The 26,951-nt window shown below is 43.0% G+C and overlaps 2 protein-coding genes and 1 long non-coding RNA gene across 7 annotated transcripts in view; all 3 read left to right on the top strand.

Moving 5' to 3' along the window:
• The first annotated feature begins 342 nt into the window (after positions 1-342).
• Positions 343-975, top strand: LOC118241509. Its single transcript, XR_004776135.1, has 3 exons — positions 343-432; positions 558-638; positions 886-975. It is a non-coding gene; the product is annotated as an uncharacterized LOC118241509 (long non-coding RNA).
• A 2,914-nt stretch (positions 976-3,889) lies between these two features.
• On the top strand, positions 3,890-13,668 carry man1b1a (mannosidase, alpha, class 1B, member 1a). Of its 3 annotated transcripts, none has more exons than XM_027003722.2 (14): positions 3,890-4,260; positions 5,047-5,178; positions 6,133-6,241; positions 6,455-6,621; positions 6,764-6,897; positions 7,482-7,594; positions 7,706-7,897; positions 8,013-8,161; positions 8,378-8,566; positions 8,799-8,989; positions 9,970-10,090; positions 10,379-10,573; positions 10,863-10,994; positions 11,234-13,668. In XM_027003722.2, exons 2-14 carry the CDS (start codon positions 5,077-5,079, stop codon positions 11,438-11,440), a joined length of 2,001 nt encoding a protein of 666 aa, XP_026859523.2. In that variant the 5' UTR covers positions 3,890-4,260; positions 5,047-5,076; the 3' UTR covers positions 11,441-13,668. The 3 variants fall into 3 exon arrangements, with proteins under 3 accessions (XP_026859523.2, XP_026859522.2, XP_026859521.2); XM_027003721.2 differs by having other exon boundaries at positions 6,761-6,897; positions 7,709-7,897; XM_027003720.2 differs by having other exon boundaries at positions 6,761-6,897.
• Positions 13,669-19,018: 5,350 nt separating this feature from the next.
• whrna (whirlin a) overlaps positions 19,019-26,951 on the top strand; it is a 55,154-nt gene continuing 47,221 nt past the window's right edge. For 2 of the 3 annotated variants that reach the window (XM_035527695.1, XM_035527696.1), the window contains exon 1: positions 19,019-20,607. In XM_035527695.1, the coding sequence (XP_035383588.1) occupies positions 19,879-20,607 (729 nt within the window). In that variant the 5' untranslated portion in view covers positions 19,019-19,878. The remainder of the gene's footprint in view (positions 20,608-26,951) is intronic. The other variant, XM_035527694.1, reaches the window with a different exon arrangement.

Below are 26,951 nucleotides of genomic sequence, written 5' to 3'. Positions count from 1 at the left end.
CTGATGCTGGACCCGCCTGATGGCAGCAAGCAGCACCCAGCCTCCAGCTGCCTGGAACTGTGGCTGTGTCAGCCCAACTACCCCAGTGGTCAGAGCCCCATCCTCCACCTCACCAAGGGGCTGCTCCTGCAGACCTAGCAGGCTTTTTCCCCAGTTTCAGCTCTGGGTCACTTCCAGGCCTGCCTGCTCTAGGCCAGTCCCCACTAAAAGTAGAAAGTGGCTTTATGTGAAATATATTTATTTACACACACACACAATGCCAGACACACCCATTTAATACTTTATAATAATGTGTTTCTACCAATAATAATCGTTATTGCAGGGTTTTATTATATAGACCCAAATCAGGGAAGTCCTGCAGACGCACTATTGGCTTATTGTAACTTCTCAGAGCCAAGAGCAAAAACTTGTCTACACCCAAGAACTGCACAGGTGATTACTCTAGATATGCTCAAGCAAATATGATCTTACAGCAAACCTTGTTATTGATCTTCTGGGGGGGATTGAAGACTTCTACATTATTATCATCTATCCCCCCCCCCCCCCCCCCCACCCAGCTACCTATGAGAGCATGGCTGAAAGATTCTGTGACAAATACTGCTTTTTACTGGCTCAGTTCCCTTGAGAGTGGTTTTCAGGTAGGAACTTTGTGTTTGTTTCTTTATAATCAATGCAATACTGATCAATACAAACCTGACTGGATTATGACAGGATATTTTTCATTTAAAAATTTGATTAAACTAATGATTAAATGTAATTAAATGTAAATGTAACTTTCAATGTAAATTACTTTGTAAATTAGGATATAGAATAAACCTTATTATTTCACACAGACTGTCCTCTAATTATTCTCTGTTAAAAGTCTTGCTCCCTCTCTATGGACAGTTTGAATACACTGGACTGTCAGTGGTACAGGTGCGTTTCCTGAGACTCCAAAGCAGCCTGGCAGAGCAGAGAGTCACCTACTCCTGCTACCCTGGACACAGACTGGGGGAGGCCCAGCGACAGGTCAGGTTCCTCACAGACTCAAGGAGGAAAAGCTACATGGGGACCCTCCAAGACTGCGTGGTATGGGACGCTTAATACAGTTAGTCATGAGTACTTTTATTGACCCTAGCAATCCTCTTAAGTGAACAATTGTATTACAAGGTCGTGTGTGTGTGTGTGTGTGTGTGTGTGTGTGTGTGTGTGCGTGCGTGTGTTGTCTTAGCCTGCCAAAGAAGTAGACCCTGGGCCACGGGAATCTGTACTCCAGTTTGAGGATAAAGACCTGCTCCCTCTCAGAGATGTGGCAGTGTTCACCAATGGCAATATTTCACATGAGTTCGGGTTCAGCATGGGACCAGTTTGTTTTAGTTAGAGTGGTGGTGAAATAATGCTTTGGGGGGTGTAACCTTCCATACAAGTACGCATTCTAGCAGAAACAGAGGCCAGAGGGAAACCAGATAATATGAGGATGGACAAGATACCTGGAAATTGTGCATTTACAATCCTCACCACACCTTATTGACTCTAATAGGTGCTTGTGCTCTTTGCTAGTGCTCCTTAGCAAATGAACAATGATATTTGTTTACAAAGGTATTTGCATTTGGCAATTGTAATTTATGTAGTGTTTTATTTTTGTTGTAGGAATATGGCCTTTTTGATGTTTTTTGTTTATTTCTGATGTCATTTGCTGGTCTTGTATTCAGATGAGGATCGCATCCTTAGCTAATTACAAAGACAGGGGCTTAATGTAGCCACAATGTGGTTGCACAGCCCAGCTGAACTCAACTGTAAAACTAGAGCTGAAAGTTCCACCACTTTTGCTACCACCCACTTTTTAACTTTTATGGCATATCCAGATTATGGTTTGTATGCCTTATTCTGTTTTTTTTTTTCCTGTTTGAACATTTTTATAACGTTTGATAAATATTATCAAAGTGTTCTGACAGGGACATGGCTATGGACAGGTCATCAAATACATTCAAAGTGCCACCTTTAGATTTATATAGAACAAAAAGAGAAAACGTTTTGCCCTTGCTGTGAATGCTCAGCATTGTTAGTTTTGCAGTTTTACAGGCAGTATGCTTTTCAAGCCAATTCACATTATAATTAACATATAATCTGTTTATAAAATGTTTCACATATGTGTGAAGACACATGTGTTTTAGAAATCTGGTAGTGTTAAAAATTAAATAGCCACAGCTTGACAAATATTGTAAGCAATAGGTAGACTGACTGAGGTATCACTGTGATCAACTTAAAGGTTTTACTGGTGCATCTCTACAGTTGACTCTGCGTTTCTGTAAAAAAAAATAAAAATAAAAAAACTTTAGTGAGTTTTCATTTTTGAAGGTTGCAGGTTCAAAATATAAACATAACCCAGAGTAAAGAAACTACTGCCATATTTGGTTCTCTCAAAACAGTTACATGCCACTTTGAACTTTTGCACAGGAATTGTGACTGACCATTTTTGTTTGCAACTTAACATACTGTATGAACACACAGACAGATGAAAGGTCAAGAAATGGTCTTGATTCTTTTGTCATTTGTTGCTTTTCAACAATTAAATATCTTTACTGAAAACTACAATCATTGGGACGTCAGGTATCAAGTTATTACTGTAAGGAAAAAATACTATTTCCATCCTATTCTGACATCTTCCTAATTTTGTAGATGACCCCATTTCCCAAAAGCATTGTAATAATAAGATCATCTAAAATAAGAGAGAGTGTGTTCAGTGTAATACTCACTCTACCATTTAACAATGATCTTTATATTATGATGCTTTTGGGAAACCCAGCTGTGCTTTCATGCCTGATAAAGTTTTCTTTCAACAGCAATGATATGTAGGTCTCAGGGAACACTAAAAAGACATAGCTATCAAAACATATCATTTGGCACAATTGAAATACAACTCACTTTACATATAAAAATAACAATAAAAGATTGGCTTCATGTCACAGAATGTTAGAAAACACATTAGTGCCTCCATGAAAGAAGACCTACAAAAAGATATCACATGATACAAAAAGATATCACATGATACAAAATGATATTGCATGATACAAAAAGATATCACATAATCACAGTACATTCCCATTATAGTCATGTACAAATGATATGTTATAATCAATAATTTTAACTTATATGGCTGAATTAAATAAAGTTGCTTTGGTATGCTTAATAAACAGATAGTTTGATCATTTTTTTGTTATGTATGCTGTTCTTTCCATGTATTATGTAATATGTGACATTTTATATGCTGGTCATCTCTTCAGAATACAGGTTCTAGAAAGAACTTATTGCATATATTATTTGTATTTGGTTATGTTTTGATGTTTTGCAGCATTGGATCACAGATGATTATAAAAATGCTTCTGAAATAACCATGCCTCTGTAAATTATTCTCTCCATTTTGGGGCTTCTATAAATGTGTATTTGTATTGATGGGATTCAAATTTCACAGTATCAGCTAAACATCCGAGACACACCATAGCTTTACTTAGTGGGAGCCTACAACTGCAGAAATCTAGTCTGGATGTCATTGTCCAGCACACATATACGCATTAAGCTCTTGATACATCTCAAACATAAACGATATGGTCAAAATATGCCTACATTTTATTGTGCGACATATCAGACATCCAGTGAGGATTTTGGACACAGGCATAGACTAATTGTGAAACCAAGAATCCTTTAAAAATATTAATTTAAAAAACAGGAGTCCTTGATAAATTGTTAATAAAAAGTAATTATTTTATGTATTTGAGAAACCCTATGTTGTCTTTTTTTTAAGATTTTGTGTTCTCATATGACAGCATTATAGAACTATTCTAAAATGCTGATTGGTACGGGTAAGAAGGGGTTAAACCAAGAGGACGAGCGTGTGTGGTCACATGGTATGGTCAGGGAGCTGGCACGTAAACATTGTGCCCTTTAGCTCGTTTGTTTTTGTTCCTAGATTTCTCTTAATAAGATCACACTGTAGAACTGCTTGAAATGTCTGAAGCGCAAAAAAGACTAACGTAAACCGCCCATTTGGATAGCAAATGGATAAGGGCTGTAACCAAGATGTTTGTTAGCTTTCTATGCTAGCTAGTTTTTCTTTCTTGCACTTAATGGGGTTGGGGTTGCTAGCTAGTTACGCAGCTAACATTACCTAGCTCAGTTGTAGTCCCGTTTTAACAGAATGGACGCGCTTTAACGGTAGCTAGCTAGCTGTCGTGTTCAATCCCTCCTTGGAGACAGCAGGTTTGACGAGTTGTTCAGAGCAAGGTAAGGTTTTAGCACGCTTACTAGCTTCCTAAGTTTGACACACCTTCATTAATTTAACCAATTGACGAAGTGAATTTGGACATAGCTTAGCTTGCAAGGTATTTAACGCTGTCACCGGAAAATGAAATGGTGTGTCTCTGTCTGTGTCCAGTTTACACACACGCTTCTATTCACGTGTGATGGCTTCTCGACTCGTCAAGAAGCTCGCAGTGATCTACCCACTTAGCTCGCTTGCTGTTTGTGTGTGGTACTTGTGTCGTGACGTGGCAGTAAGGATTCACCTGGCGAAGTGAATGCGTGTGGTGCACAATACCTTCGACCTGATGGCTCTATACCCTACCAAGCTTAAATCACAATTAAAAGCAAAAACTTAGTGAGCGTTTCTCACGATATTCATTGACCTGGTCATCGGTTTAGCAAATCCACTCTAAATCCAATAATCTCCAGGTACAAAAAAGGACCAGGACAAATACCAAACAGATGGTCATATAGTGGGAGTCCAAATCCTCATGAATCCTGGACACTAGCATTAGCCTGTGTCCTCTAACAAACCTGTGGCTGTTCTGTCAAAGTGTATGGGGTAATAATAAATTTCTTAAACTGATTTGTTTTTGCTTCACACCACCAGTTTTCAGCAAGGACCTGCAAAGTGTTGCGTTGCTGTAGCAACAACGTGGATCTGCTCGGCTCAGGGTGTTTATTCGGAGCTCAGCAGCTCTGAAAATAAATGTGTGGATGTGTCTCGTTGTTTTATTCTTTTCCATCTCTTTCTTTTTTCTGCCTCAGTACCTGTGCAAGTTGGCTCTTGTGTGAGTGATGTACTCTCCTGTGAGGAAAGACTTTGTCTCTCTGACACTGGGGGCGCAGCACAGCCACGGCTACGCCAGCGGAAAGCAGCAGAGGCGTTCTTGCTGGAGGGTCAGTATGCTCACTGCTTTACAGACACATTATCCTGCACAGAGGCAGCCTGGGAATACCTTGCATGGCTGGATGATGAATGCATGTTGATTGTTGATGTTCCTCTTGCAAACCTTTCCTAACAAAAACCTTCCTGACAGTCAAGGCATTTGTGTCTTTAGCTCCCAGTAAGAATATGTCCAGCAAGCTATTATTTATTTGTTTGGTTAACTGGTTTGTTCATTATTTATGTCTTTGAATACACTTGAGTATGTGTTTGGGGACGTCCAGCAAGCAATGCCTATTTTAAATCTGTGCACCCACTGTCAGATTCAGCATCCCCCATAGGGGTAGGTTTCCCTGTGAGTTTGGTTCCTCTCAACATTTCTTTCTCATTTCTGTCTCAGTTTTTTCTTTGCCACTGTTGCCTCTGGCTTGCTCATTGGGGATTTAGGGGGAGATGGGGACTACGATTCACATCTGCATCTTACAGCTAGAACTGTAATGACAATGTATGTTATCAAAAGCACTATACAGATCAATTGAAATGAAAAATTTTCTACATTTTCTACATTTGTATTCGTTACTAAGGCCATGTAGCACAGCTTATATAAGGTTCAAAATTAGCTTACCTGCTGGTCTATTATTATTTATTACCATATGTTTGATGATTTATCATATTTGAGCAGGCTGTCTGTTCTGATTTCTACTGTAGTCACAGTGAACACTGTCTCACTCTTAAGCTTTTTTGATGGAACTATATTTTTGTTGGACAATATTTTTGTTGAATGCAAATGTACATCAGTTTTTATGTCTAGACACCCTGATTGCCTGATGTGTTGCTGTAATCTCTCTTGAAAACAGTAATAGTTTTGACTTGGTTGGAGCAAACTTAGCCTACACAAAGATGATGGACAATGATGGAAGAAAATGACATAATAGCTTGTAATATATTGTGTGCATTCTCTCTTCCAGAAATGGAAGCAGTTGTCCCGGTTACAGCGCAGTTTGATCCTGTTCTTGCTGGCCATCCTGCTCATCTGTGGCATCTTCTCATACCCCAGCCTCTTGGAGCAGTGGAGAGGTGTTTCTTAGTCCTTCGACTTTCTGCTGCTCTCCCAGATGCTTGATATTCTAAAAATATTTTTGTGATACTTGAAGATGTGGTATGCTCTGTGATGTATTGGCCTTTGATGTTTCTGCTGAAGTTCTTAGATCTTCTGAACTGCCCTAAAATCCAACGCAATGTTGGTTCTTTTCCTAAATCAGTTGCTCTCTCCCTTCCTTTGATCTCCAGCGCTGTCAGACAGATCGTTGAAGGAGGGCTCAGATAATGTGGAATTCCAGGGTCTCAGGCCCATCCCTCCAGGTCTGGTTCCGAAATTCATCCCTGGGGATGTACAAGATGACCCTTCACAACTCCTGAGACCAAATGCCCCAATCCTCCCAAAACCACCTGCTTTGGTTTGTACCATGATGCTGCCTGACATTTTGATTTGTTTTCTGCTAAATCCTGTTGGGTCTCCTAGTGTACTTGCAGAGCTGGTATGTGATGCACATCAGATATGATAGGAAGTTTCAGTGTGATTTGTCTTATCTGCAGAAGAAACCTCCAAGCAAACGCCGTTCTCCAGTCCTGCAGAAGAGAGGCAATGTGTCTGAATGGCAGGCGAAGGACAGGGAGGAGCCTTCTGTCAGGAGAGAGGAAGAGCAGGAGAGGGAAACGAAAACGATCATTAGGTATGGACCCAAACCGTAGTGCAGCAGCTATCACAAGGCCATTAATCATGCCCATTATGGAGAGACTTGGAGTAATGCAGGGACTAAATTCAGGCGCACGTTTATGTATCAACCTCATTTTTGGCTTCTTGGCCGCTCAGAGGCATTCAGGGTATGATGGCGCAGAGTAACGGGTTGTATTTCCATTTTCATGCCATTAGCATTGTGCTCATTTAAAGAGCAGCACGCAAATGCCATTTGCTCACAACTCAGTTTACACTTCTCATGTTGGAAACATTTTTCTCTGAAATAATACAGTGTGTGTGTCTCTCTCACTTCACTAAGGCATAAAACAGCATTAAAACCCATTAAGCAAATGAGTAATGGGATAGCCCAGTAAAGTGGCACTACTAAGTAAAGTTATAAATTGATTTTCAAGGAGTTGGCTTTGATTAGGCAGTTTGTCCATCTGTTGAGAACAGGCCAAGTACCAGGCTTTCCAGAAATGCTCTTCATCAGTGTATCCTTGTCTTCTCGTTTTAGTTATTTATGTTTCACATTGTTTCTGTCTCCGGTTGGCTAATCCTTTGTCTTTGCGTGCTCAGCTGGAGGGGAGCCATGATCGAAGCAGAGCAGGGTACAGAGCCCCACCCTTCAGCCCATAGGAAGGAGACAGCACGGCCTGCGGAGCTGCAGGGCCCTGCCCCCTTACAGCCTGGTAGGAGTTTAAGCACCCTGCTTCCACTTGAATAGCTAAACCCAGTCTGACCGCTTCATGTGTGACACACGCCTGATGAATGACGCGCGTTCTCTTCTGATGCTCTCCTAGTAGCTTTTAAACGTGTTGAGCGTGTCGAGGCTGTGAGGGAAGCTTTCAGGCATGCATGGAAAGGCTACAGAACATTCGCTTGGGGTCATGATGAGCTGAAGCCCGTCTCCAAGACCTACGGGGAGTGGTTCGGTTTGGGCCTTACCCTGATCGATGCGCTCGACACCATGTGGATTTTAGACCTGAAAGAAGGTAGCACGGCTACAGTCTCTTTCCTCTCCATCAGATAACGCACAGCTGGGCTCATCAGTCCATCTTGCTGAATCTTTTTCTCTCTGTCTCTCTTGTCTGTCTTCTTCTTGCCTAGAGTTTGAAGAGGCCAAGAGATGGGTAGAGACAGAGCTGTCGTTTTCTAAGAACGTGGATGTGAATCTGTTTGAGAGCACCATCCGGATTCTCGGAGGCCTCCTGAGCACATACCACTTAACGGGCGACACTCTGTTTCTGGACAAGGCTGTCAGTAACTCTAGCTCTCTGCCAGCTCTTCTAGACTTGATGTTGTCTTTTGCAACACTCTTGCTCCATTTTATTAACCCCATTCTCACAATGGCAAAATGATCATATATTATTATTCTTTAGAGTAATTAAAGTTGAATGTTTTAAGTGTTATTTTAAGTGCTGCCTGAGTGTATCTGTAAGTGCTCACTCCAATTAATCTTTCTGTTGTCTTAGAAAGACATTGGCTCTCGATTAATGCCTGCCTTCAACACACCGTCCAAAATTCCTTTCTCTGATGTGAATATTGGCAAGGGCACTGCTCACCCCCCACGCTGGACTGCTGACAGCACTGTGGCAGAGGTCACCAGCATTCAGCTGGAGTTCCGGGAGCTCAGCAGGCTAACTCAGGACCCGCAGTACCAGGTGTGGGCACCAGGGGCGCCACTTGCCTCTTGCCATACAGCATAGTTCTAAGGGTCAACAGGTGGTTTTGCTTCTGTTTTTATACATTATGCTATGAGCTCATATCTCCAGTTAACAGAGGTTGCTATGTGCACACATTTTTACTATTGGTTGAACATTAGTTATCATGGCTGAAGTTTTCATAGTTTTCCCCTGTGTGTGCGGGTGTGTTTGTGTGCGCGTTTGTGGCCAGAAAGCGGTGGATGAGGTAACGAGGAGAGTCCACAGGCTGGATGGAAAACACGATGGTCTGGTGCCCATGTTCATCAACATAAACAGCGGCAAGTTCACCCACCGCGGCGTGTTCACGCTGGGAGCTCGTGCGGACAGCTACTACGAGTACCTGCTCAAACAGTGGCTGCAAGGCGGCAAGAAGGAAGCAGCGTGAGTCCCGTCCACATCGCTTAGAGATCATCGTGACGGAGGGGCTGCATTGAGAACTACTTACATGGAGATTATATACGGTCTAGGGACTATGCGTATGCAAGGTGTGAGTGTGGAACCTTGCTACTTTCTGTTCCACCACCTTAAAATTAATCTCACTTTGGAAAATCGCCGCCTTCACACAGATAGATGGGATGGTGTGAATGCCGGGTAAGTGCTGAGCATGTGCTACGTGAGCCAGAGCATACAGCTCTGGGCGCATTGGCCCCACCCCTCTGGCCCCGCCCCAAGCGCACCGGAGCCAGCCTCCTTAGCTGTCTGCTTTGCGCGGTATGGAACGGGGGTGCCTGTTCTGCTGTTTATGCCTTTTACATCCTTTCCTGTCTGTCTCACAGCCTCTGACAGCTACGATAGGGACGTTTTTCATGCTTCTCACATCTGGCAGCAATGGGCCTCCTGCCAGTGCTTACATTACACACACACGCTGCTCACAGTCCTGCACTGCTCTTTCAGGAGTCACCTTGACATGGTCTGGTGGAGAACGCACAGCCAAGGCCTGATCCGAGCTGCCAATTTAGATTTTACAACTGAAAATTGATATTATTCTACATGCTCTGTTTTTGGGGTTTTTTTTTTTTTTTTTTTTTTTGCTTTTTTAATTATTGGTTTTGAGGCCGTGATCTGAGGATTGATGTTTGCAGCAGTATCCATGCTGACCTGACACTAGTGCTTGATCCGACACTACAGTGTTCCTGCTGGCTGCTCTAGGCAATGTTAACGCCAGTACTCCACTCTGGGCAGGATGTCAAGAGTTACTGATAATGCACAAGCATCTGCACTGTAGTCTGATTTGATTGTCATGATGCAGTTACCTAATTTTGACTCCGGGAGGCAGATTTGAGTCAGTTTGATGGCACGTGCAAAAAGAAGGTAATTAGTATTATCTAAGTGTGTGGGTGTGTGTGTGGGTGTGTGTTCAGGTTGTTGGAGGACTATCTGCAGGCTGTGGAAGGAGTGAAGAGAAATCTTCTTGGACAGACTTCCCCCAGCAAGCTCATTTTTGTAGGGGAGCTGTCCCATGGACGCCTCAACCCTAAAATGGTGAAAGTCTCATAATGCACCATATGTCCATACTGGGTTAATCTATAGGATAGATGTGTTTAGTGGACTAGACGTTTGTTTAGTCCACATTCTCAAATTCAGGTTATCGAAACCAGTGAATTTGGCTTTCATGCTCATGAAAATAGACTTTACTGATGTAGTAGATTAGATAGCTAATCTATAACCACTTTATTTCTTTTTTGTTTGAATTGTTTCCCTGTTTTATTTATGTTGTTTCTCATTTTCTCCTAAACATGCTTTCAAATTTTTTTTACACCCCCCCCCAAGGATCACTTGGTGTGTTTCCTGCCGGGGACACTGGCTCTGGGAGCCCATAACGGCCTGCCGGCAGACCACATGGAGCTGGCCGTGCAGCTGATGGAGACGTGCCATCAGATGTACGCGCAGATGGAAACAGGCTTGAGCCCTGAGATCGTCCTCTTCAACCTGAAGGATCCTGCTGGCCGTGACATAGACGTCAAGGCAATCGCCTGAGATTTTTTTAAAATGCTGAACAGCTCGAATCCGATTTTCAGTCTGGTCGTTTTCCTCCCATAGACCCTTGTGCAGTCCAGTTTATGTTTTTATTAAGAGCACTAGTAACAATATTTTCTCTATAACAATTGAAAAATGTTATAAAACATTTTTTTTTTTAAATAAGGAAAAAGGTTATGCAGTGTTTTAGCATTGTTTTGCATTAGTATTTAAGACGTTACTGTAAGTAATTATGTAATATATTTACGTGTGTGTGTGTGTCTGTTTGTTTCTATAGCCTGCAGATAGACACAACCTGTTGAGGCCAGAGACTGTAGAGAGTTTGTTCTATATGTACAGATTCACCCAAGATCACAAATACCAAGACTGGGGTTGGGAAATCATGCAGAGCTTCAACAAGTATACCAGGGTAAATCTGAACCCACATCTACTGCTAATCCAGACTAAATCTAAATCTACTAGTCCTACACTAACAGAGAGGACTTCAGTTAATGCACTTTCTTGAGACCACTTCAGGCATTGTAATTTTCCCTCATTAGGTAGACTGACTGATATGCAGTGGGTTCTTTTTAAGTTTGATTAGGTAAACTGGTTACAATGTCTGTACAAAACATCCAAGGTTCCTTGTGATCTACACACTCTCTTTAGGTGCCTAGTGGTGGCTACACCTCCATAGGAAATGTACGTGACCCAGTGAATCCAGGCCCCAAAGACAAGATGGAGAGCTTCTTCCTCGGGGAGACTCTAAAGTACCTGTTCCTGCTGTTCTCTGATGACCCGGAGCTGGTCAGCCTGGATAAGTTTGTGTTCAACACGGAGGCCCATCCTCTTCCTATCTGGCCGTCCACCTCGTGACCAGATCTGGAGCTGCAGGATTGGGAAGGGGCTCCAGATCTGGGAGGGTCCTCCACAGGTCTACAACAGACATATTCTGTATCTGTATCAGATAAGATGGCTGTGCAGCATGGTTCTTTACTTCTTCACAGTTGATGAACAGTCATGTACTGGCCTTTATCTGTGCATACACTAATGTCCTTTGCTTGGTTGCTATCTCAGACGGTGTGAGAGATCTGGCCAGACTGTACTTGTACAATGTCCTGATGATGGAATGTATGGACCCAACTAGATGAGGGCATAAATCTAAATTGATCCGAGTTAAAGTTGTGATGGGTACAAAAGTGTTTAATCTGTCTAATTTTGACTCAAAGCATGTTCTTATTAAAAAGAATGCTTATGTGACATAAGCAAGTAACTAAGGGCAAGACTGTTCATATCGCACACTGTGAAATTTGCTGAGCAAAAGGATGGGTTTTATTTCTTTGCCATCTTTTATATACTTGTGCGTATTGATCCCCTTGATGTTTGCATTTTGTCATGGTGACTCTACAAGCACTTTCACAGAGGGCCTGCAAATGAACTTATGAATATTATCTTTATGAGATACATGACACAGTTGGGACCTTACTGAACAGTGAGCTGTTTGTTTTTAAAGGTGTGCTTCATTTGATGGTGTTGTGGCCTGTGAGATTTTATGTGTTTCTGCTGACATTTTTAGCACTTCAGAGAAAGGCAATGACTTGATTGAGTAGAGTTCCCCAAGTAGCCTCTTAAATTGCAATGTCATGGTTGTTTTGTGATTATCAAGTTTGCCAGCTGGTAGACAGACTGCAAAATTAAGCCTAGATTTCTTTCAAGGTGTGACAAAATGCCACATTTGGACTTTCTTATTATTGAAACTCCATTACCCAACCTAGCTATTGGGTAATTTTGCTTTAAAGGAACATTGAGTTTAGTGATTTTCCTCAATAAGGAGCCCTTTCTACTGTAACAGCTATTGCAGGCATCTACCCCCAGACATTGGTTTATACTAGCAAATCTTACAGCCACAGTTCGTAGAGCAACTGATGGCAATATACATCACATTCCTGTTTGTCATAAGATTTTTTTTTTTGTTAATCTGTAAACCTTTAAGGTCAAGTGTTATATGATTATAGATCAGATCCAGCCTGAATAGTTCAAGTAGTAATGCCTTCTTGTGCAATCACTTTAGGTTCAGTCAAATTGATCTTTATTCTGGCTCATGTTTTTGTTGGTCATTTCGTACGCTTATCTGGCTATGACTATATCTGCTGTCATGAAGTCATGTGCTCTAAACCCACTGGACCTGTCAAGCTATGATGAGATAAGCCTTTGCTAAAGTTGCAAGCTTCCCTGCATTGATTGCCGCATTGATCAGCATCTGTGTCCCCTCACTGGGGCGTATTCCTCCTCCAGCTCTGTCCATGCTCAGAGCAGCATGCCAGGAAATTTGTTTCTTGTGCCTTTTGGTGTGCAGAATCTTGAAAACAAAAAGAATAAAGGGAGCCATGTCCGCTTCATTTCCGAGTCGGTCTGTGGAGGTGGCCCCTAAGTGAAGCAGCTGGGAGCGGAGACTCAGGGGCACAAGTGGATGCTTTTTTAATAATCAGGATGTTCTTGCAGAATATGTGCAGCACCTTGCCTACTGGACAGCTCTGGAGATTATCTTAATAATGTTTAAATCCTGAAAATATCTATTAAAAAATTATTATTTATTATGAGCAGGTCTCTTTGTGTCAGTCATTAGAAAGCTTGTTATTGAAAGGGTGTATATTTAGCATAATATATTATAAAATTGTTATTATAAAAAATGAAGGTCAGCCTTTTTAGTAGGCTAATCAGATATGGGTTCAAATTGCAGAGAGAATGCTACTTAATCTACCACAGATTAGGTTCATTTGTTAAGACTCCTATCCACATTTTACCATGGATATCACAATAGGGCTTTTTTTATATTTAGAATTAAGGTTGTAGCCTTGAGCTGGGTCAGTCATGTATCATGCTCTCTTCAGGAAATGGCAGAAAGAGCGAATGTCATTCCTCAAGATACCGATGCCCTCCATCTTGCTGCTGGTTAGAGTTTGCCTTGTTTCTTTTGGCTGCTTCTTCTGCTTAGCTTTGCACCATGTCACCCATTTTTTTTACACCACTTGTACAAAGTTCTGTGAAAGTAAGTTATGTTTCTTTAAATCATGTGAATTTACCAATAAAAAAAAAAGATTCGATCTAAGTGAATGTTTTCCATTTCAGTGTTCATAAGAAGAAGTACTTCTTTGTGGCAAACATTATAGGACATGTAGCACATTGCTGGCAAGGATTTGATGGTGCTTTCTCCCATCACTGCTATCTCCAATTGGACATCTCTTCCAGGAAGAGAATAGAAAATCTGTAACGGAGCAACTAATCTTTTTGTGAACATGCGGCCAACTGCACTCCTGGGCCTGTCTTTTCTAATTTAGACATGAAAATTGTCAGAGCTGTGGGGGGGATAATGAGTGATAAGAGAATTTGACATTTTTTAGACACATTGTAGGATATCCTAAGTGCTTTAGTGTGCAGTTAATGCCCTCCTCACATATGGGTTTATATTTGCTAACTGGTCAGCTTGCTAACAAGCTGACCGCCTGCATGCAGAGCAAAGTGAGGAGTCCGACTGCACAGGGGTCTGTGTTTGTTCTGTAAATGGCTTTGAGTTCTCAGACATGGCTGCTTCCTGAAAGCTGAAAGAGTGCATAATTACCTGCCTCTTCTCATGGCTGTTTACAGCCCACTCTGGATGCTATGTGGTAGTCAAAACAACCTGATGAAGTGAAGTTATATTTCATCATTTCTAGCTTCAAGGGATTTTTTTTTCAGGTGGGGTGGGGTTGGGCGGTGGTGAACTGAAGAGCTTATTGGTCATAGATATTATTTTTAAAGCATGTTTTTGACTTTGTAGCTGGCTTCACAGAAACAGATTGCTGTGTGTTTCTTTGGGCATTTGCCATCTAATTAACTCTTAAACACTTCATATTGCACAAATTATTCATGCACTTGCATTAATTATTGATGTGTTGATGCTACAAACAAAAATAAGGATAATTTCTACTTTTAGCAGATGGCAGGGGCCTAATTAATTGGTACCGCACTGATCCAATAGCCAAAGAGTAATGACTACATCTCTCCATTGGAGTATCAAGCTTTTAATCTCTCCTACAGTCTCTGGGTTAAATGTCAGGGTGAGCTGAGTGCATTGGGCAGCATACCACTGCACATGGACTGCAACCACTGTAGGCTCTCACTGTCGGGGCCTTTAGGTGTGTCACGGAGTAGCAGCTGGCCCGGGCTGCTAGGAGATCCCACTCACGCATGGAGCCAAACACAACAACTATTACAGCATGTTCCCAAGCTGTCTGTGAGCCTTAGGCAAAGGACTTCAACTTTGGGAATGTTCCTTTAAAAATCAATGGGTAGAGAGACAATCTAGTGTTAAAAGAATAAGATTTCCTGCACATCTGAGTTTCCTTCACACAGACCCCTGCAACCCCTATTCTGACAGTGATATTCAGCGTATGCACTTATGTATTGTAGTCAGAGTGTTGACTGGTTGAGCAACTGAAGATGTCTTGGGGAGGGCTGCTTTGCAGTGCCTCAATGTGGGGATCCATAACTGCTTATTTTTTCAGCAGCCACTGGTGATGGGTTTGCAGCGATGGCTCTGATAGGCACCCTTCACATGGCTGTCATGAGCAGAAGGTGGAAGAGGATGGATGTCAGCTGCTTCCTGAGAATGATTCATGATTGTGTGAGAATAGGCCTCTGCTATCATGGTGCGTTTATCCGGGCAGAGGAAGACAGGGCAGGGAATGAGATGAGCACAATGCCACACATGGTTTGGTGAAGTAGTTTCAGCCCTCATACGTGGGCAAAAATCCACACAGGCAAAAACAAAGAGAGGATAAAGAATATGAGAGAGTGGGATAGGAGAGAGGGGTAGGGCAGGAGATTAATAGAGCAAGGAAGAAAAGAAATCCTTGAATATTGAGTCAGTAGACCAGTGGTGTATTCTCCAGCTTAGAGACGTGAGACCAGCTGAGCCGGAAGTCTGAAGGAGGCCTGTGCTGTGTGGGCAGCGTGCACAACTCTCGTCCCCGTCGGTCTGACAGCCTCTCCACAGGGACCGCCCGTCTGACGGCCTATTCTAAGCTAACGGTAACTACAGCAGCTCTCCGTCTGGCCTTCTCCAAACTGAGAGGTGCATCATACGCCCACGTAGATTTCATTTCTGCTCTCACCGTCTTTGGCCTATGGCAAACACAAGAGAAAGGCAGCTGATAAGTGAAGTGTCACTCAGAAACCATTTTTTTAGCCATAAATCAACATTAAATTGCATTCTCTGTCCAACTCAGATCGCAGTAGTGCATGACAGCCATATGAAGCAATTTTATATACTTTGGTTAATTAATATTTCATGTAAAACTAGTTTTACATACCTCATTAAACTTCTATTTCAAATATATGCTAAAGTTCTGTATGGTCATATCCGCACAGCCAAAAGGTGTAGGTGTGGATTTGTTAGCATATGCAGGACAATGTCAGGTTATGAACATAGAAAAGACTTAAGCATAAAATACACCTTTACAGGCTCCTGTGCTGACCTGCTCTGATGAGGCGTTTTCTGACATGATTAATTTCATGCTACAAAGCAGGTGGCAAATTAAGCCGAGCTCCTATTTGCTAGTTTAATGGCCCTTGAAAAAATAAAAAAGCAAAGCAAGTCTAAAGAGAAGGCAAGATGGACACTCAAATAGCCAAAAGGTATTTATCACGCCACTTTTGACATAGAAGATTTGAACATTGAACCCTAAACCTGTGAATACAGAACAACAGCGAAAGCCTAAATAGGGCTGTTTTAAGAGCACTTGGCTGACAGTGCATGTGTCTGAGCAAACAGCCCACGCTTGTGGCAGTCTACTGAAAGCGGAAAGGGCCTGTTCCTTAGTGACACTTCTGAGTGTAGATGCTGGCTAGAAAAGACAGACGTGTGAGGATGTTGCCAGCGTTCACAGTGCTCTCCCTATTCCACTACTTGCCATGAGAGAACCAAATAGGGAAAAAAATGGAAAAGAAAAAAACATGGCAAAGCAAAGCTGGTGAGAAGCCCACACACCTGAACCACATTCATCACACACCAGGCAATAGGATGTAATTTGGTTTTGTATAAAATTCTTTTTTTCCTGCACTGTTCATATACGGTGGTGCTTAGCAATCTGTACCAAGCAAGTGAGATCCTATTTTAGGAGAAAGCCTGGTGTTTGTAAAGAGGGCAGAGAGGCTTAAAGTCTCTGAGCATAGAGTTGTAATGCACACTGGCAGTCTGACCACTGAGTATAATTGGAAGAGACAACATTCAAACTAGCAAAATGAATCAACAGGGAGAGACTAGCAAAGGTCAAAGTGTGCTGGGGTGGAGGAGAAGACTGTCGGGGCTCTAAGGAAATGCAAAAGGTCATTCATGCACCTTCTCTTGTTTTGCACTAAATGAGTTGTGTGGATAATAAGGGAGTCCTCACATATCCTTTTGTAAAGTGTGTTGGATTGGAATTTTGCCATTTGGGGGCAATAATGTTTATTTGCCATCTGACTATTGTTAGAAGTCATTAGCATGATTATTACAGTAGTGAACAATACCAAGGAAATGGCTGAAGCAGTCAGTTCCTACTGGAGAACATTTCCACTGTAAAATCACCCATGTTCTGGCTCAGAGATGACATAAAGGTGAATGAGCTGAAAGCTTTTATTACTTTGAGGAATGAATCAGCAGTCATATATGACTGCAAATAACCTTTAAAACATACACTTGTGCTGTGCATACATTTGACCCTGTACATCAAATGTGTATCAGAGCTGCTTATTCTAAATGTCCTAAAACAGGAAGTGACGGAGGATGAAAACGAGAGGTGAAGCGTTAGATCAGTACTAAAACCATCCGTCTTTCTGCGAGGCACAGCATGTTGTTTTATAATAAAGGAATGTTAACTAGGCAGACGTTTATGCATTTTATTTATGCATATATTTTAAATTATGCATTTTCATGATACATTTATTCATAATAATGAGAAATAATAAGATAATAATAAGAAAACCAACCCGTGATTGTTCATCATGCAGATAATCAAACCTGGCCATTCTAGGGTATCTCAGAGGGAAGTGTGGATGGGTGGAATACATTCCGCTCTTTCCAAAATGATGACACAAGGTATGACTGAGTCATCCAGTCTGAATCTATTATGCAAATGTATTCCTGGTGATTAATATAATCAGTCATTGGTCAAAATAACTAGTTTATACTATCATGTGTGGTTGCTTGCGTGACAACACACTTTGAATGTCACTCGCAAATACACTCGCAAACACGCACATCCACTAACGCATGTACACATGCAACAGGTCTGTCATTCACGTGTATTATTATGAACTGAGCATTACTCAAGCAAAACTCCACATCTCCCCAATTGCACACAATTGCATTATTGTGCTTGATTGCCATTAATATTTGTCTGTTATGGTATGCACTATAAAGCACTGCAATTTGTGGAATAAATTGAAAATCAGAGAAATCACTAAAGTCATTAACACTGCTGTTGCTGGCAGGAAGAGGGGAGAGGGAGTTAATGACCTTTCGCCTCTGTGCTTATTGTGCTAGAATTAAACTCACCATAACTCCATCTCTGTCTGTTTTGGTCTGATCGGCTCTACAATATTGTTTACTCTGCCTTCCTGTAGTCATTGGTCCCTATCTCCATTAATTACATGCATCAATCATTCATTCTCTTTCTTCTCTCTCTTTCTCTCTCGCTCCCTCCCCACCTTGGTCCATGTGGGTCTCAGAGCTGAGTAAAAACTAACTGGCCACCTCATTATTTAATGCCAGGGAGACTTATGAAGGATAGACTGCTGCCCCTGCTTGCCACTATAGGTCTTTAATGCCTTATCTCAGACTCAGTTGTCTGCGACTTAGTAAACTGCAGCAAACCGGAGTGATAACAGAGCTTTAGGCGTGGATGGCTTATGCAGAGGACTCCCAACCCAGGCCTGGGGAGCTACAGCAGCACAACGCGCATCACTTGCCTTGGCATTTAACATCAGTTTCAATTTATTAGCAAGTTACAGGCTGAAAGTAAGCCTGATTTAGACTTGGAAATTATTATTTTTGCAGGCTGAAACAAGTGTGTGTGTGGTGGTTGTTGTGTGTGTGTGTGTGTGTGTGTGGGGGGGGGGGGGTGTTGTTGCCCTTTCACAGTGTTTGTGATGGCACCGTTGAGTCCCATCTGTAGTGTACAGTGCGGGTTTTGAGCAACGCTGCAGTTATGATCTTTGATGTATCAGAGAGTCCATTGATCGATGGCTTTCAATAAATCTAAAAATAACCAATATATTATTGGTAAGGTCCTACGCGAGCACGCCCTGCTTGTGTGTTATTGGTTACTAAGCAACTTATTCGCTCCCCGTAACTGCGTCATTTCCTGCTAAAGGGTGCTTCGGAGCGAGCGTCTACGGTCGAGCTTGTCCTCCTGCTGCCGGCGAGGCACAGGCTATCAGGCTTCGTCCCGGTTATTTTTTACTTCATGTATTAATGGATCGAAAAGTTTAAAAGCTACGGAATTCTCTGACTCTTAAACACTTTTGTTCACTTTGTACGGAAAGAGGTCTTCTTTTCGCGGCAGGACGCATTTCCACTGATGAATAACTTTGGACGGGCTGCTGAGGACTGGCTTATCATAAAATAAGACTTGGCCGGAACTTAAAACTGTTGTTTCGCGTACGAATTTCCTAACTTGAAAACCGGGTGGGTTTTCTTTGGAATTTAGCTTTAAACAAGTAAACTGGTGCTCTTGCTCTAAAGCGAGGATTGCACGGCTGACGACGTTACGCCAGGGGATACTGGAGAAGGCGTTCGGGCCACTTGACCTTTTTCCAAAACTAAAAAAAAAAAGACGTACTGAAGAAGAGCGTTACAGCAACAACAAAAATTTTTAAACATTTTTAAAAAAATTAAAAAAAAAAATACTCTGTCTGCTAAAACTTCTGGGTAGGCTACTAAAAAGCTATGTATTTTTCTATAAGCATGCATATGCATTCTGTCATATTTAATACACTAATACACTAATGCTAAACCAATACGCTATTGCGCGACTTGGTGTAACGATTTTCATCTCGAAACTTTTCTCCATTCGTTCCGCCATCGAGTATCCATCCTATGTATGTATTTTGTAGTGTTGAAGGCAACTAAGTCATCAGCGTGTTGGCTGTTTCGACTGGGTAGTCAGTATGAAAACGGACGTCCATGAATCGCGATGCCATGTGCCGCTTCGGAGTCTCCGGTAGTCGTGGCGTCGGACCCCCGGCGTTCGCTCTGGTTCTTTGCTTCAGTGTGATTCGGGCCGAGGGCGAGGATGACCACGGATCTGGAGCGCATGTCTCTGAACTCCTCGTCGGCCAATTCGGTGGCGTCCAGTACGCGCTCACTTTCCGCCAACGTTAGAAAGCTGCACAACGCTCTCAATCTGCTGCTCAGTGACTTCGAACGAGAGCAGTTCATTCACTGCCTTAATGTCTACCACTCCAAACGCAACGTCTACGACCTGGTCCAGACACTCAAAGTCATCCTCAATGCGCCGAGCAAACGCCAGCTTCTGCCCATGCTGCGCTTGGTCATACCGCGCTCCGACCAGCTTCTGTTTGACCAGTACACTTCTGAGGGTCTATATTTAAAATCTGATTTATTGGCAAGTAGTAATGGTGACCCTGAGACTGTTCACGAAGCCTCGAGTTCCAGATCCACTCCGCTTGGACATTTCCCTCAGTCTCAAACAGCGGCGCGCGGCTCCCCTGATAATCTAAGCACCAGCAGTGATGGGACAGCGACCCTTATTCCTTTGTTAGGCAGAAATTTCTTGCCGGAGCCTCCGGGAGAGATCCGACAAGTCACTCTGAAGCGCCACAAGAGCAACGAAGGACTGGGCTTCAGCATCCGTGGCGGCTCCGAGCATGGAGTCGGGATCTATGTGTCTCTTGTCGAGCCAGGTTCACTGGCCGAGAAAGAAGGACTGAGAGTCGGGGACCAGATTATGAAAGTAAACGATAAAGTTTTCGACAGGGTCACACATGCGGATGCGGTCAAGGTAAATTCGCCTTTATCACTGGTATTTCACTTTTATAACGGCTGGCGTTTTCCTGGCGCTCCTTGTGAGTGTGTGTGTGTGTGTGTGTGTGTGTGTGTGTGTGTGTGTGTGTGTGTGTAAGTTGCTTTTTTTAAACTTAAGATGTGGCGTAAACAGGAGCAGTTGACAAAAACAGGCAGATGAAAAAACGTCGAATTCCCTGAATTTTACGTGGTCATTTTACCCAGAGCTATAGAAAGAGCCTATAAAAGGCTCGTGTTTGACCCTAGATCGTACGTTCCTGACTTCGACCTTCATTTAGCTAAGACAATGAGCGTGTCGTTCCATGGAGAAATCAAGATGATTAATGTGCGCGTTCATGGATAAGCAAGAGAAGTCCATACAGCTGCCGATTTCATCGATTGCCTGGCTGGCTGGCTAGGTGTCTTGTTCGGCTAAATGACTGCACATTGTCTGCTGATGTTTGATCAATAACCATTGTTGATGTCATATAGTTTCTTACACGCTTGATTTTGCACTGTAGAAAATCGCTTCTGTGAGAACGTGGATTTTTTTTCTCTCTCAAATCTGTAATAAGGCAAATTGTTTGCGCTTCAAACTGAGTTTTTACATTGATTACGATGCAAAAAAGGAGGGCAGTATTAATTAATTCATTAGGTAATGTGTGAGGTTTTTTTGTTTGTTTGTTTGTTAAAAAAAAAACTTTCCCTATAGCGTCGCCAACATTCGAGGAGCTCTCCATGGTACTGAAATGCATTGCATGATACTGAAAATCTTAGCGCGTAAACCTATGACAGAGCATGCGATGTTTTATATCAGAATAACCTGCTGCGCTCGAAGTCTAAGAAGCATGAACTCAATCCCCAAAGAAAACGTTTCATTAAAAATATAAAAAGAAAATGCTATATATACATATAATATTTTCTTTGCAGATCCCCTGCCGCACTGCTGGACCTCTCTTCTCTCAGCGGCTTTCGAGTACTGCATTTGAAATAGCTCTATGGCTTTATCCCCAATTCAGTAACACCACAGCCTTTTTCCAGACCCACTGGGGAGCTGTGGCATTACGCACAGTGATAAGGTTACTGTGAATCTTCCTCATCGTGGACCCAAAACTATGCAAACCTGGCAGGAGGGGTGGAGCAGTGTCTCCAAATTATTCATAAAGATCTGCCTGGATACAGGTTTGGAGTCCAGACTAAGCATAACCTTCCTCACAGCTTGGGTGTGCTTAGATGTGCTGTGGTGCATAAGCCAACGAAGGTGCACCCAGACGGGCAGGTGGCGGTTTTAAAGCGCTGGACCCAATGGCTAGCGGCCGGGGCGACTGCCTGGGGATTATCCCAGAAGAGACATGTTGAGTGGGCGCAAGCCAGCAAAAATGGCTTTCTATTATTGTGTCTTCCTAACCTTTTTCTTTTGCTTGCTGCTTTTCTTTCTAGTCTTGGTGGTCTTGTTGGTTGTTGGGAGCAGATAAATCAAAAAGGCCCATGGAACTAGAGGAGGGTGGTTTTAGAAGCAGCATCTCCATATGTTATCCAAACGCACAAGCCGGCAGAGTTATTTTCAGTCTTTAGATGCAGAAGGAGGGCCATCTGTTTCAGGGACAATATGAATAATGTGCTCTGGGTCTCTGCTTGTGTTTCCAGGATACTGTGATGTATTTCAGCTTATTCAAAGAAGTTAGTCCAATAAACATGTGAATGAACAGGTCCCACCCCTCTCTCATTCTCTCTTTCTCTTTTTTCTCTCCCTCCCTCTCTCTCTCTCTCTCTCCCTCTCTCTCTCTCTCTCTCTCTCTACCTCTCTCTCTCTACCTCTCTCTCTCTCACTCCCTCTCTCTCTCTACCTCTCTCTTTCTATCCTCTCTCTCTCTCTCTCCCTCTCTGTCTCTCCCTCCCTCTCTCTCGCTCTCTCTCTCTCTCTCTCTCTCTCTACCTCTCTCTCTCTCTCTCTCTCTCTCTCTCTCTCTCTCTCTCTCTCTCCCTCTCTCTCTCTCTCCCTCCCCCTCTCTCTCCTCTCTCTTGGTGAACTATGTCTCCATGGGTCTATGCTCTGATGAGGACAGACTGAACATTCCTCTGTAGCAAGCTCCGATAAATGACTTTGCCCTATAGCATCTCCTCTCCTCGACCCTAACGAAAAGCCGAATCTCATGGGCTCTGTTCCTGTCCTCTTCCACGCACTAGGACTTGAGGATGTAGTAAACTGTTCATGTTAACACAGTGAAAATTCAAAATAAGCAACTTGTTTGTCGACAGAGAGCCTGTTGATGTCTTTTCCGATCATGTGTCACCATAACTTTGGCAGAGTCTAGAACAAACTTATAGAAGTACGTCTCCTTATTGAAGTGCGAGAAGTGGCTGTAGCTCCTGATTCCAAAAACTTTTAAAGATTTTGATCTAAATAATTTACAAAGTACTTTTTGTTGAACTAAATCCCAGAAGAGACTAATTCCCTAGGCTTTTGTTATTCTAGCACTGAAATCTAAGTCTTAAAATGAATTTGAGTGAAGTTCCAAAAAAAAAAAGCAAGGAATGTTTACTTTTACTTTTATTCTAATATACATCTGTTTTTCTATCTATCTGTCCGCCTGCTGATCTGTTGCCACAATGTTGTGCATTTCTTTATCCATTTGAGTCCACAGCCTTTAAAGGTATAGGTTACCATGTACTGAGGGCTACCTGTTATACTCTGTTCAGTCTTCTACTTCACTGTGGACAACATGAAATCTTGTTTTATGATGAAAAAGTTTCTAATTCAGTGGCTAGGCTTCAAGCAAGTGGCAGTCATTTATTGCTAGTGTTCTTGGATAAGCATATTGCCTTGTAAAAAAATCTAAGGGGGCATCGGACTGTTATTCAGAGTCTGCCCTCACCTGTGAGAGCCAGTGCTGATTTATGCTCTGCCCTTGACCTGTGTCTTCTAGCACTGGGCTCAAACCCTTAGCATCTGTCAACAATAATGCTTCCTCCCTGTGCCACTGAACATGACTGACATTCTTGAGAATCACTCACTTGCTAGAGAAGCTACACATATCACGCCTAGTCAGTACTACACCAAAGCAGGGTGAGGAAAGCCATTACGCCCTCTATCCCTCATCTTCAAGCTATGGCGGGAGACGCGTGGTTGCCTGTGGAAAGCAGAACAGAGAAGTCGGGGCTTCTTCTGGCTGCGCTGGCTCAGTCGCCTCGAGAGACAGCACCTTTCAAATTGAGGCAGGGTGAAAACAAACACTCGCATGCAAACTAACCCCTGCTGTGCGGGGAGATGGAAAGCCTCCCTCACGCCCCCAGATAATCCATGCCTGCTCAGTCAGCAGAGAAGAAAGACGCGCAGATGATGAGAGATGAAACGGAGAGACGTGATAGCAGAATAAGAGAAGAAAGGCAGGCAGCTCTCAGCCAGCCTCTCTGGAGTGTCAGTGGGAAATATACAGCATAAAAAAACTTGCATCTTAGAAAAAAGCAAGCAAGCAACGTGCGAGCCACCACCTCAGTACAGGCTTTGAGGATGGTTATGTAAGCTCTGCTAAAGACAGCCCATTTGAATATTAGGTTGCTCCATACAGCCAACGGCCTGGTGTAAACGGTCACCTACGTTGCTGTGGAACGGACCGACGTACAGATGAGGCCAGCCGGGTGAGAATGGCTGCCCCAAAGTATGAATCCTGAAGCACTTTATTCTCCAAGCATAGTGACGTGGACAAAGTATTTTTGTTGTTGTTATTGTTGTTGTTGGTGCTGCACATCAAACACAGCAAGCAGCAGCAGCTAGAGTCAGAATGAATACAAGAGCTGAAAAAAATAAGCAGTTTAATGAATAAGATGTCCAGAGTTCACTCTAAAGGGCTGCTAGAAAGCCTTGCACGCTGCTTTGAGCTGTTACGGCTGAGCCACTCCAGCTAATGATTTCTTGTGAAGGTGATATTGTGTTATCAAAATGCAAGTCACTTAACCAGCACATTTAGTTGGTCCATTTTGATTAAAATAAACTCTTTTCTTTTTCTTGTTCTTGATTCATCAAGCAGGAAGAAGCAAGTCCTGTAATTTAATACAGCTTATCCTCGTCCCTCCCTCACTGTCTCACGCACCCATCATTGTCCAGACCATCTGTTGGTCCCACTAACGGCTGGCACCCGTAGACGCTGGGGGCACAGGGAGGCGTTGTGTGTATGTCCCTGAAGAGCCGGCGCAGTATTGATGAGTCTTTGCCCTTTTTCACTAGCCAATGGCATTGCTCTGTCTGTTCGAGGCACTTGATTGGCTGCGGCCTGGATCAGGGACTCCTGCTCCTGGTGAATAATTAAAAAGCAAGCCACTTCACCTCTGCCCTGCTCTCATACAGCTCAGCACAGGGACGGGGAAGAAGAAAGGAAGAAACGGTAGCGTGTCTTTCTGTACAACTCCTTCTCTTTTGCACCCTTCACATTTCTCTAGCCTTTTCACACCGGCATGCTGTTTCCATTCTATTAATAATAAGTACCTTTATCCCATACTTTTCTATTTCTGTCTTTCTCTGTGGCCTGCTGACTCTCTCTCTCCCTCTCTCTTGGTCTCTCTCTCTCTCTTTCTCTCTCTCTCTCTCTCTATCTCTGATTTCCTTGCTTGATTAGAGTGCATGTTACCTGCAGTCATGCTCTGAATGTAAAATCTGGTGGCCCGTATTACACGAGGACATGAGTGTGGATTTTGCTGCCCGAGGACTGAATCGCACACTGGAGTGTGCGCAGAGTGCCGTGCGTCTACGTGATGTACTCATGTCACGTACAGAGCACTGCTTAAAGAGGGTTGTGTCGATGTGGTCGACAGACGTCTACAGAGTCCCAGCACTGACACAGTCACATGTATGGGGCTCAGCGCCCTGGGCTGGATTACATATAGGAAGCAGATTGTCTGCACGTATGTGTGTTCGACTTTACACTTTTCACAAACTTCAGTAGAAGACATTTCTGGATCGCATTGACGCTTTTTGTTACATAATTATATTTTCACATCCAATAATATCTCATATGCAGTATAAATGTGGACTGGCTGTTAGGACCACAGAAGCAGAGTCTGTGTAGCCATGGATCTAAAACTGTTATCCATTCTCTGTAGAGGTTGGAGGGAACAGATTTAGTCTGCAGAGACACAGTGTGTGCAATGCACGGTCAGAGTCAGCCTTACCCTCATTGCTGGGCCCAGGCATTATTTACCACTTTGTACCACACTGTGTCAATAATTGAACTGCAAAGAGTATTTCAGCCATATTTCTTTTTTATTGCAAATATTTAGGAGAATATGTTGTGTTCTCAGTCTATCAGCCATGCTGTTTGTAAACATGAAGGTCTGGATTTCCAGGCATAGATTTTGGGTTACATTACACATCCAGTTGCAATCCAAAGTTAACAGTTCTTTTTGGATTAATCAGTCAGTCATTTCGTCTGCCTGAAGCTGAGCAGCACTTTACTTCATACTGATTGAGATTCCGATGGTATTATCTGTTGGCTTGTTTCGCAAGCTGCCCCTGGAACCTGGCCATTTCCGCACTGAAGTGTGTCCCTGCTATGCAGTGAGAGTGAAGAGCACACGGCCATACCAGCCAAGCATCCTCCAGTGCCACAGGGGTCACTGCTAGGCCCAGCCAGCAAACACGAAGCTCGCAAATGAAAGGACAATAAGCACATTCCGCTCTGAAAGTGCATCTTTGCTGTGGGTGGAAGTAGTGCTCCTGTGGGTAGCATTGGACCAAAGTGCTTCAGCCATTGTCAGGGGCAGAAAGGCTGACAACAGCACTAAATGCACATTGAAGAACTCTCTCAGGAGGTTAACCACTGGTGTATGTGTTCATGTGAACATTTCTTACTCTCTTGATTCTCAGTGTAAATATTATATTTGCAAGTGCACGCCACGCCTCCAACAAGGATTGGAGAGGACACGACTGTGTGACTGTAGGAGGGGGGAGAGCTCGAGTGAACTTTGAACTGGAGTTCTGAGTGGCTTCAGAACTCCTCAGCCCTGAAAGATAGAGAGATAGAGACAGCAGAGCGAGAAGAACCGGAAAGGGGCAGTTGTGAAGTATAGGAGAGTATAGGAGAGGAGTTTGTGTGGTCTCTCTCCCAAACTTCAGTTATTCTTTAACTCCATTTAATGTGTGTGTGTGTGTGTGTGTGTGTGTGAGAGAGAGAGAGAGAGAGAGAGAGAGAGAGAGAGAGAGAGAGAGAGAGAGAGAGAGAGAGAGAGAGAGAGAGAGAGAGAGAGAGGTGAGCCCTGGGAGGTGAGCCCCTGAGTTGAAGAGATTCAAATATATGTTGTACAATATACCTTTTGGTGCTGTGTAGGTACCATACTTGGTTCTAGAAT

Source organism: Electrophorus electricus, chromosome 6 (assembly GCF_013358815.1).
Source record: "Electrophorus electricus isolate fEleEle1 chromosome 6, fEleEle1.pri, whole genome shotgun sequence".
Classification (NCBI taxonomy): Eukaryota; Metazoa; Chordata; class Actinopteri; order Gymnotiformes; family Gymnotidae; genus Electrophorus; species Electrophorus electricus.
This window is presented reverse-complemented; position numbering and strand designations above follow the sequence as displayed.